General features: G+C 40.1%; 1 protein-coding gene across 1 annotated transcript in view; it reads left to right on the forward strand.

Moving 5' to 3' along the window:
* Positions 1-13,181: 13,181 nt before the first annotated feature.
* The window catches only part of LOC147618978 (pyruvate kinase isozyme A, chloroplastic-like), a 53,155-nt gene continuing 49,257 nt past the window's right edge, over positions 13,182-17,079 (forward strand). The window contains exons 1-5 of the mRNA XM_086774188.1: positions 13,182-14,429; positions 15,314-15,404; positions 15,501-15,694; positions 16,481-16,602; positions 16,671-16,914. Coding sequence (XP_086630314.1) covers positions 13,671-14,429; positions 15,314-15,404; positions 15,501-15,694; positions 16,481-16,602; positions 16,671-16,914 — 1,410 coding nt within the window. The 5' untranslated portion in view covers positions 13,182-13,670. The remainder of the gene's footprint in view (positions 14,430-15,313; positions 15,405-15,500; positions 15,695-16,480; positions 16,603-16,670; positions 16,915-17,079) is intronic.

Consider the following 17,079-nt stretch of genomic DNA (forward strand, 5'->3'; position numbering starts at 1 on the left):
CTTTGGATGATCAATCTTCCACTTGGCAAACATGTAATCCATGTGTTAGTTCACCAAACACATTTCTAGAAAACTTGTGGACCTAGTTTCAAAGAGATCTGACTATGCAGGTCATGTTTGCAAGTCTGCAGTGGTGGTAGCCTCCTGATGATGCTGCTCTAGTCTTTGGGATAAAACTAACTTGCCAATATCGGCCAAGTCCTCTTTCAGTTGTGCCGGTTGCCTACCACCTCCAATGCCCCGCCGCCCCCCTCCTTGGAAATTATCCCCTTCTTGTTTGATACCTGTCTTTTTTCAATTAAAAAATTAGTTTTATTCAAGAATAACAGGAAAATAACTCTTCTTCCAATAATCCAATTGTGAGTATGTATTATTTTATTGATTTATCCACATAGAAATATCTAAAATATTATTTTCATCAGTTTGATCCTCAACCTTAATATACCAAAATTTTCGACATGAAATTATGGCAAAAACTTCTCTTTTAACATCAAAATTAATTTATGCAGTTTTTTACTTAAAATACAATGAAAATGCTTCTTTTAAATAAATAAAAATATCCATATCTTGGAATATGCCAAAAATTCCTCTTTTAACATTTAAATGTTTGAATCTTGAATATCATGGGAATACCTCTTTTTTGCATCTAAATTTTTATGCATAAAAATAAATAAATCAAAAATTACACACACACCTGTATATTTGTATATACATACATACATACATACATACATACATACATACATACATACATATATATATATATATATATATATATATATATATGTATATATATATATATATATATATATCACCTTGTGGTAGAGCAAGGGTGAATTTCACCCTCACCATGCTTTATATTACTAGTCTACCTGGCCATAAACACATTGAATATAGAGAAAGAGGCCCCTTGGTAGAATTTGGGCTAAAAAAAAATCACGTCATGAAAAGCTTCTCTATTTTACTATCCCAAAATACTCCTACCTAGATTACTAAAGTTGTTTTCAAATAATGATGAAGAAAAGCTGTTATTTTTTGAATGGGAATCTTATACGCTATTGTGAGAGTGTGTATGCTTGCACATTATTGAGTATCTTGTATGTTGTTGAGGGTACCTAGAGTGTGCAAGCATGTACATTTTTTGTATCTTGTATGCTATTTGAGGGTACCTACATTTTGAATGGGTCTCTTATATAATGTTGAGAGTGTGCAAGCTTGATAGTTGTGTTGAATCAAAATCCTAAGGAAGGCGACGAGACAGTGGTTTGCAAGAATTACTCCTAGATAAACTTTAGCTCATTGGAATGCTTGGCATTGTAGTGGTAATTTCTATAAGGAATCTAGAGGGGAGCATCATCCCAAATGACAATTAGCTTTTCCTTATTTGGTAAAAGTTTTTATTCCTTTTTTACTATTTGTATGCGTCACAAGAGGTTTTCTTATTGGGATTTCGGAGTTAGTTGGTGTGAACACCCTCTAAAGGTGTAAACAATCCTTATAAAGGTGTAGTTGGTGTGGCCACCCTCTAAAGGTGTAAACAATACTTAGAAAGGTTTAGTTGCTATGTGAAAACTCTCTAAAGGTGTAAATAACCCTTAGTAAGGTCTAGGTCAAAAGAATTGTACATGGTGGAAGTATTATCATAATTTATTTGGTGTGAATACTCTCTAAAATCGTAAACAACCCTTGTTAAGATCTAGGTCAAAAGACGAGGCTTGATGCCTATAAAAGCATTATACATGGTGGAAGTATTATCGTAGTCCATTCATCATTATGTTGTGCAGTCACTCTCTCCCTTGTGCTCTCTTTCTCTCTCTCTCTCTCATTATGTTGTGCAATCACTCTCTCCCTTGTGCTCTCTCTCTCTCTCTCTCTCTCTCTCTCTCTCTCTCTCTCTCTCTCTCTATATATATATATATATATATATATATATATATATATCTAGCATGCAGATTCAATGGGCTATAGTAGCACTATATGAGCATGTCACAAGCAGAGTTAGGACCAGGAACGGCGGGGCTCTCCGATGATGAGATCCATAGCATGATAGGGGTGAAACAGGGCTGTCCTCTTTCACCTACACTATTCGGGTTATACATCGATGAGCTAGAGACTTTCATGCAAACCTTGGGGGGGAGGGATCATTGTTGGCAGGAGCTCTTATTCCAATTCTTCTTTATGCCGATGATGTGGTCTTGATCTCGTCCACTACACAAGGACGTCAGATTCACCTGGATGCTCTTCATAGGTTCTCCCAGGAGAGGGAGTTGAATGTGAACCTTGGGAAGACCAAGGTAATGATCTTCAACACCTCTTATTCAGCATTCCAGAGACATGAGGGATTCACGTTTGGAGGAGAGCAGGTGGAGCTGGTCAGATGTTACACGTACTTGGGGGGCCTTCCTTCACTATGATACCAGCGGCTCGAGAAAGGATGAACTTCACTGGGGCATCTTGAGAGACAGTGTCATCAGTCTCATTTCCAGCACTTGGACACGAAGTCCCTCTTGTTCGACACATTAGTGCAACCTGCCACCATGTATGGGAGTCCTTTCTGGGCCTGCGACCTCGGATTGGACAACTAGAGAGCGATCGAGAGGGTACACCACATTTTACTGGCAGAGTTTGGAGCCTCACCATTTGTTAAAACCCTAAGATCTCTTTAGATAATTGTTATACATAAACATGCATAAATCAGACATAAACTCAACCACCCGACCACCCCAAGGGATGCACACATGAATTATAAATGAACATCATACCTCTGCCTTGATGTCCCATACCATCAAGAGGTATAACTCCAATCCAATAGCATGTAGCTATAGTGTGAAATGGTAGGTGAGTAGATATGGACCTCTACACAAGAGACCATAACATAAGCCTCCAAGCCCCCCAAGCCTCCCTTCAGTGTGCCCCATGCCCCTATTATATAGGAGGGTCCTCAAGTGACTCTTAACTTTCCATTTCCCATGTGTGACCCTTGGATGCCTGACCCTAACCTTAACCCTTAAGGTTGGTCTGAACCCATGCTCCACTAGAGCTTGTTCCCATGCTCCCATGCTCACAAGCCTAATGTGGGTTAGCCTCCTAGTATATGCACACATAATGTGCATATAACACCATTGGTCCTCGATGCAGCCTTCTAGACTATCATATACCTCCAGTGGATCCTCATTTAGACAGAGACACCTCGAGGGGGACCCTCCATTGTCACCTACGGATCGCGGGCTCTCGAGGAACCAGATTATCCACTTGACCGAGGGAGGAGAGGTGGAGGGGCATGACTTCTTCTACTATTATGGTGCACCTGACGAGGGGGCCTAGCCCTCATGAGTACCTATATGGCATGACATGCTTCTCATGATGTACACTTATAGCATGATACATAGCTTTTTTATTTTCAATTCAGTTCCAGTTCTAGTTTCACACATTTCAGTTTCATTATGCTTTTCGATGAGGCTCCCGAGCGCATCGACTTATGTATTCATGTATGTTCGACATGTGTCTCATGGACCCGTTATGGTCCTTTGAAGACTAATAAAATTTCATTTCATTTCATTTCATTTCATTTCATTCTCTCTCTCTCTCTCTCTCTCTCTCTCTCTCTCTCTCTCTCTCTCTCTCTCTCTCTCTCTCTCTCTTTGTGAAGCACCATGTAATCTCAACATGGTATCTGAGCGAGGTTGAACCATCATCGTGGGGGTTAGATTTTTAATGATGCTACCATCACCAATACTGCTATAGCCATCATCATCATCATAGCTACATTTTTATGATGTTGCCACCACCAATATTGCTATACCGCCATCATCATCATCATGGCTATGTTTTTGATGCTAATGCCACCACGAATACTGTTTTGTCATTGTTGCCATCATCATCATCATAGATGTGTCTTTGATGATGTTGCCGCCATCATCACTAATATCATAGCTACATTTTTTCTTAGTGTAAGTAGCCTCAGCCGTCAGCCTACAGCACACCCCAACCCTTGCATTATTTGTCCATGCTCTTTATGGACATTTTCATATACCTTATTGGCTACCCATTGCTGCTGACATACTACATATGATGTCCCACATACATAGTTGCCTCTTCTACCTCTTCTACCTAGCATGTAGCAACAAATATCCTACAACCTTTTGTCGTCTACTATCCCCATGCATAGCCACCATAAGGTCACACAAGTCTGTGTTTTTCTTTGCTACATGAGCTGCATTTTGGCAGGGTTTTTCTTTACTACATGAGCCGTATTTTTTCTCCCTCAACATTGCACATGATGCTACATTAATTCTCTCAATCATGGAGACACATTGGAGCAACATGGCCATTGAGAAGTTTAATGGGAAAAATTTCCTATGTGATAGACTAAGATCAAACTCCTTTGAATGCAAGAAAGCATGTGGATTTCAAAGTACAATGAGATCCTACTAGTACTAAAAACATCTCATTAGGTGGAATATGATGAGTTGGTTACAGTTCTTATTAATGAGGACCATCGTCTTAAAAAGCTGGCTAAAGTATCACTTTAGTCAAAGAAACTCTTCCTCCTCATGATGAAAGGTAAATAGGAAAGAAGGATCATCAAGTGCACCTATTTTTATGAGTTACTTGGACATACAAAAGATATGTGTTTTAAGGAGATGGCCTAAGAGCAATCAAAGGACCATGCTAAACTAGTGCAAGAGTTAGAAGATGATGAAGATGAAGTTGAAGCATTTGCATCAACCAAAGAAAAATCCCTCACTCTCATGGGGCTGATTGGGCCTTCTAGTCCTTTTTATTTGGGTCGAAGGTTCTTTGCTCGAGGACTAAATTTAAATATTTGGTAGTCATGGGTTCTCTACCTAAGAAGCCCCAAAATCTGAATATTTTGTTTCCTTTTTTTTTTTGTAATGCTTCCTCTTTCCCTTTTCTACCCTGCTTAGAGCAAGGGGTTATCATAGTATGCTGAGGTAGGCTGTCTTTATTTCCAAAGGCAGGACTTGACCTCTGAGTTTTTTGTAAAGGCCATGCTTGTTAAGTCTCTAAGCTTTGCTTGTTGAGCCTCTGAGCCTTTTTTAGCCATGCTCACTGGCTTTTTACTAGCCTTTGAGTTTGAAGAAAGGAACATGTCTTGTTTCTTTGCTAGTGTTGGAGTATTGAGACTCTTGAAGGCTTGCTAGACATTGCCTCCATCACTCTAAAGGGGGTATTGGGATTTCCAAGTTAGTTGGTGTAAACACCCTCTAAAGGTGTGAATAGCTCTTATTAAGGTCTAGGTCAAAAGATGAGGCTTGATGCCTATAAAAGCATTGTACATGGTGGAAGTATCATCATATTTCATTCATTGTTGTGTTGTGCAATCACTCTCTCTCCATTGTGCTCTCTCTCTCTCTCTCTCTCTCTCTCTCTCTCTCTCTCTCTCTCTCTCTCTCTCTCTCTCTCTCTCTCTCTCTCTCTCTCTCAAGCACCATGTAATCTCAACATTTGTATAGTAACACCATTTTTATGCCATGCAAGTTTTGGCACTAAAAGGGGAAGCACCCCATCACATGTGCGTTCCTTCATCACACTACATTTTGTATAAAAATGAATGGTTATCTGGATAAATTTGAGAAATATTATGTAAATACAAAAAGTGGTAGTCTTTCATTTGCCATCAATAAACCACCACTTTTAGTTGCCTCTTATCAATTAAGTGAAATGGTATCTTTTTGCCTTTGATAAAGAGGCCTATATATAGACCTTGTGGTGAAAATTCACACCTTTCTAAATCAATATTAATATTTAAATTTGTATCTTGCCTTTTTTTTCTGTGGCATTTTTTGTAATTTTAACTTTTTCTTTAGAGGTCCTTAATGTTGAAAAGTCAAAGGCTCCCATTTATGGAAGAATTTAGTTAGAACTTTGGTTTTTTCAAATGGGGATGAGAAATGAATTGGATAGTAGTCCAAGAATTGGCCTAGACATCTAAGATGCTTAGGGGTTAAAATAAGACTACTTTAACCAAAACTATTTTTCCTCATTTTGTTGGTGCATTTTGGTTTAATAAAATGTTTTTTTAATGGTGTCAAATAGTTTGCTTAAATAGATGACTCCCTATTCTTATTAATAACTAACATGACACTTAACTTGTTTATATACACGTCTCATTCAATACATTTGGCTTATATATTTATATACTCCTATTGTTTGTCTATTTGTGTTTGTGTGTGTGTGTGTGTGTGTGTGTGAGAGAGAGAGAGAGAGAGAGAGAGAGAGAGAGAGGACAATGGAGAGAGAGAGAGAGAGAGAGAGAGAGAGAGAGAGAGAGAGAGAGAGAGAGAGAGAGAGAGAGAGGACAATGGAGAGAGATTGTACAACACCATGATGAATGAATTATGATAATACTTCCACCATGTACATTGCTTTTATAGGCATCAAGCATCATTTTTTGACCTAGACCTACATAAGGGTTGTTCACACCCTAATAAGGCCATTGAGCATGGCCTAAAAGGCTCAGAGGCTCAATTTTAAGCATGGTCTTTGCAAAAGACTCAAAGGTCAGGTCCTACCTTGGGAGATAACCATCATCATACCAAAGCAACCCCCTTGCTCTAAGCACAATAAAGAGGGAAATGGAGCATTACAAAAAGAAACCCAAACTATTCAAATTTTGGGGGACATCCCGGGCAGAGAACACTTGATTCAAATAAAAAAGAACTAGAAGGCCCAATCATAATCTAAGCCTTATCACAAATAGATGCTAGAATAGGAAGGATCCCTAGCAACAAAAATTGGTTAACGAATATAGGTTGAAGCCTTATCATGGATAGATGCTAGAATAGGAAAGAACCCTAGCAGAGCAAAAGCATGTCTAGATACGCCGACAAGCAGAATCTGAGTCTAGTCAGGATCGAGAATCAAAAGTGGGACAGGATTTTGGAGAGAATGAAAAAAGAAAAGAACAAAATCTAAAATTAGGTACTTCCTATATAAATATGGTTGCGGTGTGCACAGAGAACGAGGAGCCAGCTGGCAACAACACGGAGGTGGCAAGAAAATCGATGTTGCCACCCCAAAAAAGGATACATGGATGGAAAGGGAAATGTGTCACATCACTTGCGCCCCTTCTCAATCTAGTCATTAATGACCTCGCAACTCATGTAGTGGGCACTCATGGAGAGATTTTGAAAAGAATTAGGGAGAATCATGAAGATATCAGGTAGTTATGGCCATACCAAGGGGAGGTGTGTGCCACGACAACGGCTAGAAATCGTATCACTATCTCTCTTGTACAAGGAGACAGATAAGCATGCCAAATGGTTGGATAGGATGGGACTAAAGCAATTTGTGGAGCTGACCTGGGAGGAGCTCTAGCACAACTTCAGAGCTACGGAGCAGTTGGAGTAGCTCCAAAAGTCAATAGTCATCATGCTACCATCATGTGAGAAAAAGTGTTCGACCCTCTATATGTTGCCGAAGTGTTCAATTTGCCAGTTAAGGGAGAGATCGAGATCAAGACGGCGGAAGAGGAGGACCTGATGAAGGAATTCAACCCGCTAGAAGGTAGGGCTAAGGAATTCAAAATTACAGGCACAGTAGATGAGAACAAACAGAAGTAGATGCACTTTGTGGTGGAGATGATCAATCTCACCCACAAACCATACTACATGTCTAGAAAGACCTTTGGGATCGTAAAGGCCATTGAAGCTGGAATGAGAGTTGCCTGGGCAAAGGTCTTGTATCACAATTTGAAGGAATAGATAGGGAATCTCACCCGGCCCAATACAAAAACAAAGAGTGGCCCATATTTGATGCCTCTAATTAACATGAAAGCATAAGTAGGAGCTAGAAAAGATAAGGAGGAAGGCCCCAAGGAGGATGCAGCAGGAAAGCCTCAGGAACATGCCACTTTCGATGAGCAACTAGGTGACTTCAAGGCAGGGCAAGAAGCCTCAAGACAAGGCATTGTCGGGACTAGGGAAGAAGAGAATATCTAAATTTGGTGTGAATTTTCATAAAGTTGAAATTTTTCCTAAGTCACCGGTTAATTTTCAGTTAATTAGAAGAAAAATCCTTAGGAATCAAAGGTTCGGATTAAACCGAGTAATTTATGGTTAGACCACGACCATGAGTATGGTGGGCCAGTAAGATACTTGCCCATCTCTCGAATCTGAATCAAGCAAAACCTCGTGACCAATTCCAAATCTTCGATACGAAGAATAGACTACCGGTTGAATTAGAGAAGTTTTCCTTAGACCGAATTCATCGAGAAATGAGTTGGAACTTCATTGAATTTGATGGGTAAATTATCCTCATATGAGATTCATGATTTTCATTAAGAAAGTCTGGTTTGTGAGAAAAAGGGTTTTGTGGAATCAAACTCAACGAGAAATTCTGAAAGGTTGGAAGAACTTCCCGTTGTTTGAAACCTTTTGAAGGTCAAGGGAGCTGGCTTTGGCAAGACCTTAACAATAAAGGCCTTTGCGAAGTCCTTCGCCATCCTTACTGCTTCAGTAGTTATGCTCCCCTGGGTTAACTCCAATTCATTCATCTTGGTTTTGAAAAAGCTGGGAGGACAGAATCTCTTCCTTAGGTAAGTCTTGAGATCATTCCATGTCTGGGTATTTCGATCCAGATGGTTTGTCTTGCAGTGGTTTCTCCATGCCACTTTGGCTGTTTTCAACTATCTTCAGCCTTGCAAGAGCCAAGGTGAAGACTTCTCTTTTAACATCAAAATTAATTTATGCATTTTTCTACTTAAATTACAATGAAAATTCTTCTTTTAAATAAATAAAAATATCCATATCTTAAAACACCTCACTTTTCTTCTTCATGAAGTAAATCCACACTTTCCTAATCATCATCAATGAATGTAATATAATTATTGTCTATAATTGTTATAGTCTTGGTCGATCTCTCCATACATGAGAATGTATAACGTCCAATGGCCTCACGATGCTGACGTGATTTTCATGTAGGAAAGCATGTTTGGCCTTCTTACTAAGCTGGCATGCTTCACATACTTTGTGCATACCATTAAGCTTAAAACGTCGGCAATCCTGCAATAATATTTTAGGCATGCATAGACTTCAGTCTCATTGTATATTCACATGTCCAATGCACTTATGCCATATGTTAATATGTTAATGTCTGCAGCAAAACAACACATGTCCCACGTGTAAACATGGATGCATTCGTCTTAGGCATGTTAACATGCCTTCACTTTAGGCATGTTAAAATCCAAAGTAAACATCCTACCATTTCTCTTACCCTTTGCAACCAAGCGACACTGATTTTTGAAGTCTTCTACAAAGAATCCTTAAGGATTGAACCTCACTTGTAGACCATGTTTAACCATCTATCCAGCAGAAACCACATTTTTCATAATATTAAGAACATGAAGTACATCCATCTATCCAACAAAAACCAGGTTTTTTGTAATATTAAGAACATGAAGTACTTTGATTTACCATCCTACATAAACAATGGCACATCAAGATGCGCAATGGGGTATGTAATGTCATCACCAAAATCCATATTGCACATCAAGATGCGCAATGGGGTATGTAATGTCATCACCTGACATTACGTACCCCAATGCATAATGTCATGACCTGCTTCCATATACCTTGGTTTTTCTATCTCTAAACCACTTATCATGATTGGTCATGTGTTAGAGGCACCATAATCCACATACCAAACATCTCCAAATCTTGACACATCTCCTGCCACATGGAACTGAGCACGTGCTGAATCACAACACTTCTATCATCACCGTGTTTACTTGATTATGCATAGTTGCCCTGCTTGTAGCTTTCCACTTTTGATATCCTTCTACTTTTTATAATAGTCTTTTGCAATGTTTACTAGTTTGCCACATTAATAACACTCCAGGCTATTTGCATTTTGACTTCTTTGCCAAAACTACCTCTGCCTCTCTGGCTCCCCTTGCCTCTAGAGTGGCCTCTTCCACCTCCTTGTATATTAGATTCTTGTTTTACTACCCAGTATGATTTCTATTTCCAAAACAGCCTTCCAATATGGCTTGCACCTCAACCTCTAGATGATGATCTACCTCTAGCTCTACTTATATATGAGTAGAAGGCCTGCTTCTATGAATTTCTAGAGGATAAACCTTCCCAATATTCATCTCTTCTCGGATGAGGAGAGAAACTAAAAAATCTAGAAAGTTCTCTCGAACTCCAATGGAAGTCTGAAACTAGTTGTATTCCTTACCAAGGCCATTCAAGGTCACTGATATTAAATTATTAGCATTTGATGATCAATATAAGTAAGGGCATCTACAATCCCTTTAATCTTCACTGAGTAATTGTCTAAACTCACCTTCCCTTTAGTCACATTATGCAGCTACTCCTTTAGTGCATCTTCAGAGCTTGAGTGTTTATACTGTACATCTTCATCAAGGTGTCCCAAGCATTCTTAGGCGTTTATGAATCCTATATATGCACAATCATAGAGTCTGTCACATAGACAGACAACCAGTACAATATCTTTCTGTACTGCAGTTACTGCTTTAGCTACATCTTCGGAGCTTGAGTGTTTATATTGTACATCTTCACCAAGGTGTCCCAAGAATTCTTCAGCATTTATACATCCTGTATATGCACAATCATAGAGTCTATCACATAGACAGACAATCGATACAATATCTTTCTGGTTCTTTGCTTCCATGCTTTATATATCTACACCTACTAAGGGTGAGATTTTCTTCAACAATCTGGCTCCTTTTCATCACTTGTGATAAACTCCCAATATCATTTTCCTAGGAAATTGGTCATCCTGAACTTTTATGCTTGGAAGTTATTCTTGTCTAACTTCTCGCTCACAATCTCAAATAGACTGTTATACATAATTACCTTATAGATAGTGATTGCAAATACTTCTACACTTACAACAATCTCCAATAGAGCAGTACCGTACACATATTATACTGCAACTATATATGAAACAATTACACAAACATACATTTACCAACCACCTACAAATCTCAAAATCTCTGCACAAATTATTCAACTAATTTTTTACCACAACTTTGCTTCAAACGAGAAATTGGCATACACAATCAAATTTGACACTTTCTTGAAGTGCTTATGAGAAGAACTTGCAAAGCAAAAAACAAGGCTTGAAACACGCCCGTATCGCGTCAAAATGTGAAAAGTTTCAATTAATGTAGCTCATGCAATTAACTACACACACCTGGGTCTTTTTCCTTTACCTAGAAGGATGCCTCAACCAGAGATAGTGACTTCCCTGTTAGCTTTATATATATATACATCTATGGCTCTTATAGCTACCCAAAAGTATTGCTTCAAAATCAAAGAGGAAAAGAGATGTAATTACCTTTACCCGTGTACCACTTAGCTCTTTACATGAATTGGTGCTCTGATACTATGAGAAGAATGTAGGGGAGAAGATGACCTTGAGCTCCCTGCAAGCAAACACAAACACACAGGAGTAGACAAGCATACAAGAGAGATGGATGGTTGAATTTTCTTCTATTCTCTTCTTTATAACCATGGACTAAAGAGAGAAGAGTACATACTATATGGGAAAGTACTCTCTTACTATAACATACAATGGTCGGTCCATAGTGTGAACTCGCCGACTACATGAGTTGGCACTATAACTATGCTATAACTCTAGTACACCAAAGTGGCTATCACATAGCCTGTAAACCATTGTTGGTATTTCGCCCATAATCTCACCAACCATGCCAATGGCATAAGTGTGGAAGCTATCACCAAAGCAGGTCATCAGTGTCTGTAACCCTAGTTGAGCTCGATATCTTAACACAAACCCACTGCCAAACTTAGATTTCTAATCCCTAATATTGAGCCTTTGGATTACCTGCTATACAATAATGCCCACCTAATACTCTAAGCCTTTGGTTTACTTATTATATCATAATGCCCACCTAATACTCTAAGCCTTTGGTTTACTTATTATATCATAATGCCCAGTTAAGCCTTTAGTTTACCTGCTATACCATAATGCCCATCTAAGTTATTGTGGGTTTTGGCATTTGCAAAATGGTATCTTCTCGCTTTTGCATGCCACTTTGCAAAAGTTGCAGTGTTTGAAGAATAACTATATTACAAACAATGATTTTGAATAGCCGTCACTTGAAGAGAAGGCAAAAATATGCAATTAGTCCCACTAAATAAAAGGTCTGGATTGATCCATATTAGCCATTTCACTTTGGCTAACAAAAAATATTCCACCCCACTATATCCTATAAATGGCAGGATCAAAAACCCTTCTCACATTGCTTTGTATAAAGTGAGGTCTCGAGCGTTGATTGTGGCATTCAATCTTATTTTTCAATCCAACATTTTTGCTTCTCTTTGATTAAATAAGTTCGTGGTAATATATAATATGAGATATGGGTGACTCCTCTCCTACTAACATGGCATGAGTCGAATTAGTGGCGATTTTTACCATGCTGCTTTGCCTATTGAAATCATCTAAATCCCCCAAAAAATACAGATTTAGTGTACTTTTGACACCCCTAAAAAAGGTGTCAAAAAGCAAGCGCAAGTTCAATACCAAGAAAAGGTGTCTTTTTTTTTGGCTTTTTGGGAGGGATGAGTCAAGGAGGACCGAACTCGAGATGCTACACCAACTCCGTACCAACCCATGTTGAAATCATCCAAATTACAGATTTTGGTGTATTATTGGATGTTTTAGAATGTCTTGAAACCTTGAAAAAGGTGTCAAACAGCAAGCGTGAGTCCAATTGTAGGGAAAAGTGTCTCAATTTTCTTTTTTGCTTTTTGCGAGGTACCAAACTAGGGCGGGGCTTGGGAGCAAATAGACTACACCAACTCGAGCCAACTCATGCATCCTGAAAGTGCCACATCTTGGGGGCAGTGCTCGAAAAAGACAATGACGTAATGTACTTTAATAACAGGGTAGAATCATGAAAAAAAAAGCTTTTTCAATGCCCTTATTTGAAGGATTCATTTATTATATATAATTTAGTTATAAAGCGGAAATGTAGGATATGTTTTGGGAACTAAAAACCGAACAGTGGGATTAATAATTATTTGTCCTTATTTTGATTGGTTGAAAAAAACGTTCTTATCGAGCAGCTTTGATATTTCATGGGAAACGCAAGCCGACAAGGTCACGAAAAAGGCATTGGCATTTGGCATATTTAGAGGAAATTCCCATACCTTGATGTTTGGAAATTGGCACCGTTTATATCAAGGGCCCTTTTCCTCTGCATTCAATGATTGCGCCACCATGTGCAAACACACCCCCTCTGCCATTTGTCTTCCTCTCTGGCTCTCTCCACACCGCTCACAGCTTCCTTCCTTTCCCTTCATGTGAGCTCTGCATTAGTTCTCGTCAGATTAGACATCGCCTTTTCGTATTGACGCGCTACCCGAGCTTCGTCCCTACCGCAAGCCTTCAGGACTAGGGTTTTGCAGAAAGCTGGAGAAGAACTTGCCGTTTTCTCCACACACACTCAGCTCTGCAAGACTCTCCTGTGCTTCCACTGGAAGCTTTCTCTGATAGGTATTTGCGCTTTCTGGAGAGACTCTCTCTGATAAGGAAAGCTGTGGTTTCTCTGCTAGGTTTTTGCTTTTTCTGCAGGGACTCCTCCTGTGATAAGGGAAGCTTTGGCGATCTCTGCGTTTTCTCCGTCAGAAGGCTTCCCGCTATTGCTGGATTCTCTCATGTCCAGCATGACTCAGGCTATGCATGCACTTCTGCATCCATGCCCTTCCTCCTCCATCTCTCTCCGCTTTCAACCCGATTCGCTTCTTCTTCGCAAGAAGTCTTCCCTCTCATCTGGCTTGAGCCATGACCTTTGTATTTTCTCAAGTAAAAGCTATGGAACCAGATTTGCCATACTTCAGAGAAACAATCATTTTGGCAGAAAAGCTGCCGTGCTCGACATCGAGAACTCCGGCGATGGTGTGCTGACCGACACCGAGTCGGAGATCGCCAACGGAGAGTCTGCCAAAGTAACGAACGGCAAACCGTTTGCCAGAAACGGTTCTTCCAGAGGCACTGTGACTGAGGTGAAGGGCCCTGGCAATGGCAGGACGGAGATTCGGGACTCTGGCAATGGTAGGACGCTGATTGGGAATCCCAGGAATGGCAACATCAGCGTTTCAGGGATTGAAGTAGATTCTGTTTCTGAAGCGGAGCTGAAGGAGAATGGCTTCAGGAGCACCAGAAGAACCAAACTTATATGCACCATCGGCCCGGCATCATGTGAGTTTCATCAGTTAGAAGCCCTCGCTAGTGGAGGCATGAATGTAGCCAGAATAAATATGTGCCATGGGACGAGAGAATGGCACCGCAATGTTATCAGAAACGTACGCAGGCTCAATGCAGAAAAAGGGTATGCCGTTGCAATCATGATGGACACTGAAGGCAGCGAAATACACATGGGGGACCTTGGTGGAGCATCCTCAACCAAAGCAGAGGTGAGCTGCGTTAATTGATTTACAAGCAAGCCCCACAAAATGTATGCAATAAGACCTTTTTTGGTAAAGTTATTCTGGTGATGCACATTGCCTCTCTTGCAGTCTACCTTTTCCTTTTGCAGCCGAAAGTGGATGTTTCTTCACAATTTTAAGGTTTCTAAGGTCTCGTGCTTCCTCATCCTCCTTCCTTTTAAAACAAAGGACAGCGAGCAGCTTGGTCGGGTATCCTGTTACCCTGAAAAATGATATCTTTGTTATAAAAGCATTGAGAAACAAAGGGCAATCTTTTCCATGTTTCTCTAGGTGCTGAACTGAGGAACTGGTTGTTGCTCCACTCAAAACTGTTGCATAAACTGGCACGTTCCAAGTTTGGTCAGTTTGACTGTAGTTGACGGACCTAGTAGATCTAAAACTACAGCTACGGTTTAGCAATGCCACATGTACTAACTGTAGAAATGTTCTGCATGTGACATGCCCTCCTACTTGTCTCATTGCCAAAAGGTGCGTGAAAGTTTGATATAGGGCTGAAAAAAATTTGCAGAAGCCTTCATGCTACCACATGGGTGCATCTGTTTTCTGGTACTGTCATTGGTGCTGTGTGGCTCCGTGCTAGAGTATGTGAAGGATGTTTTTCAATGGAGCTAAAGCCTCTGCCTAACCAACTACGTTCAGCCGGTCTGAATGGAGTCAAGTTTGTAATTTTGACCTAAATAATCCCAATTTTATGCTTTGTATTATGTCATCTGTGTGCTTATTGGCTTGCCTTTGAACATTTGTGATTAGGCCAACTATAGAATTTATCTTTTTTGCAATCTTACAAAATAAGGGGTGTTTTGGAGCAGCTTTGCATTTTGACAACATCCCAACCCTGCATTTTGCTCTAGGATGGAGAAATTTGGACCTTTACGGTGCGTGCTTTTGAGGGGTCCCTTCCAGATCATACTATTCAGGTCAACTACGATGGCTTCACAGAGGGTGAGCTTTTAGTCCATTTTGCTTAAGAACATTGTGATGTGACACACAACCTTCTGAGTTGACATTGTCGTGCCATGTGTTTAATGTATGAAATAGATGTTCGAGTGGGGGATGAGTTGATGGTAGATGGTGGTATGGTGCGCTTTGAGGTTGTGGAAAAAATTGGGCCTGATGTGAAGTGTAGGTGCACTGACCCTGGCCTTTTGTTACCACGAGCAAACTTGACCTTCTGGAGAGGAGGACGTGTTGTTCGAGAACGCAATGCAATGCTCCCCACAATTTCATCAAAGGTCAGATTTAACTTAGTGTAACATTCACGTCCCTTTTTTGACTTGTTGGCAGGATAATCTTTATGGGTGCTGGGAAATTTGCTATCTTAGCGAAACATTCATGTTTTGTGTGCATTTGGCTGTCATTGTGTAAGCCTTGTATGTACTTGCATGCCATCATTCAAGCATTCATGCACTTTCCAGCACTATGCATGCCTTGCATGCAATCACTTTCATGCAATGGTTTATTCATTTACATGCCTCTGAATGCAACCTTAAATATACTTGCAATCAGGCATGCATTTGCATGAAGCCAAGCAGGACTTAATAGGCATCCTGACCAAGTGGTCTAATATCAGAGAGACTCCCATGGCTTTTCTTCATCCATGCACTCAGGGGCACTCAGGATCAGGTGTGGTCAACCCCATGCAGTACTGAACAGAGTGTCAGTGCCCTGAAAAAGGTGGCAGTGCATCCATGGAGAGGCCATGTGTTCGCATCCGTCTTGTGGTTTTGGCAATATTGGCAGCTGTCTATACAGAGACTGCATTTGGCAGGCATACATCCATAGGGAAGACACCTTTTTTTGATTCGTCACTTCAAAGTCAAGATTATCAAGAAGTGACGCTACTTTGGTAGCTCTTTGTATTTAAGAAAATTGGTGTTTTGACATTTACGTTTATCTTTCTCAAATTTTACGATGTAGTCGCATAGAGCTGTTTCTGGGTTTGTTGTTTACATTACCCTCTTGTTTTCTAAAAAATAAGTACCTTATTTTATTTCTAACCTTGTGTCTGGGACTTTCAGGATTGGCTTGATATTGACTTTGGAATATCTGAAGGAGTAGATTTCATTGCAATTTCATTCGTAAAGTCAGCTGAAGTGATCAAACATCTAAAGAGTTATCTTGCAGCAAGGTCGTTGGAAGGGTATGTGATCCATTGTTTTTCGTGTGTGTCGGTAGGTAATTTTCATCTAAAGTTTTGGAGGTTTGCAGGTCCATTCGAGTGATTGCTAAGATAGAGAGCAGTGACTCTCTCAAGCACTTGGAAGACATCATCAGGGTATCTGACGGTGCAATGGTTGCAAGGGGTGATCTTGGGGCGCAAATCCTGCTCGAACAGGTCCCGTCTGTTCAACAACAAATAGTACACCTGTGCCGTCAGTTGAATAAACCAGTAATTGTTGCTTCTCAACTGTTGGAATCAATGATTGAGTATCCAACTCCAACAAGAGCTGAGGTGAAAGGGCTAATCATTGACTCTATTTTGATTCCTCATGTTGATTGAATTCTAGGATAATGATTTTGCTACCCTGTGTGCGTGCGACACTTTCTTTACTTCTAGCCTTCAGCATTCCTGAAGGTGTCCTTAGAAGTGATGGAATATCAGTGTGATGGTTTATCC

Source organism: Cibotium barometz, chromosome 34 (genome assembly GCF_041138505.1).
Source record: "Cibotium barometz isolate CiBa-2024 chromosome 34, ASM4113850v1, whole genome shotgun sequence".
Taxonomy (NCBI): Eukaryota; Viridiplantae; Streptophyta; class Polypodiopsida; order Cyatheales; family Cibotiaceae; genus Cibotium; species Cibotium barometz.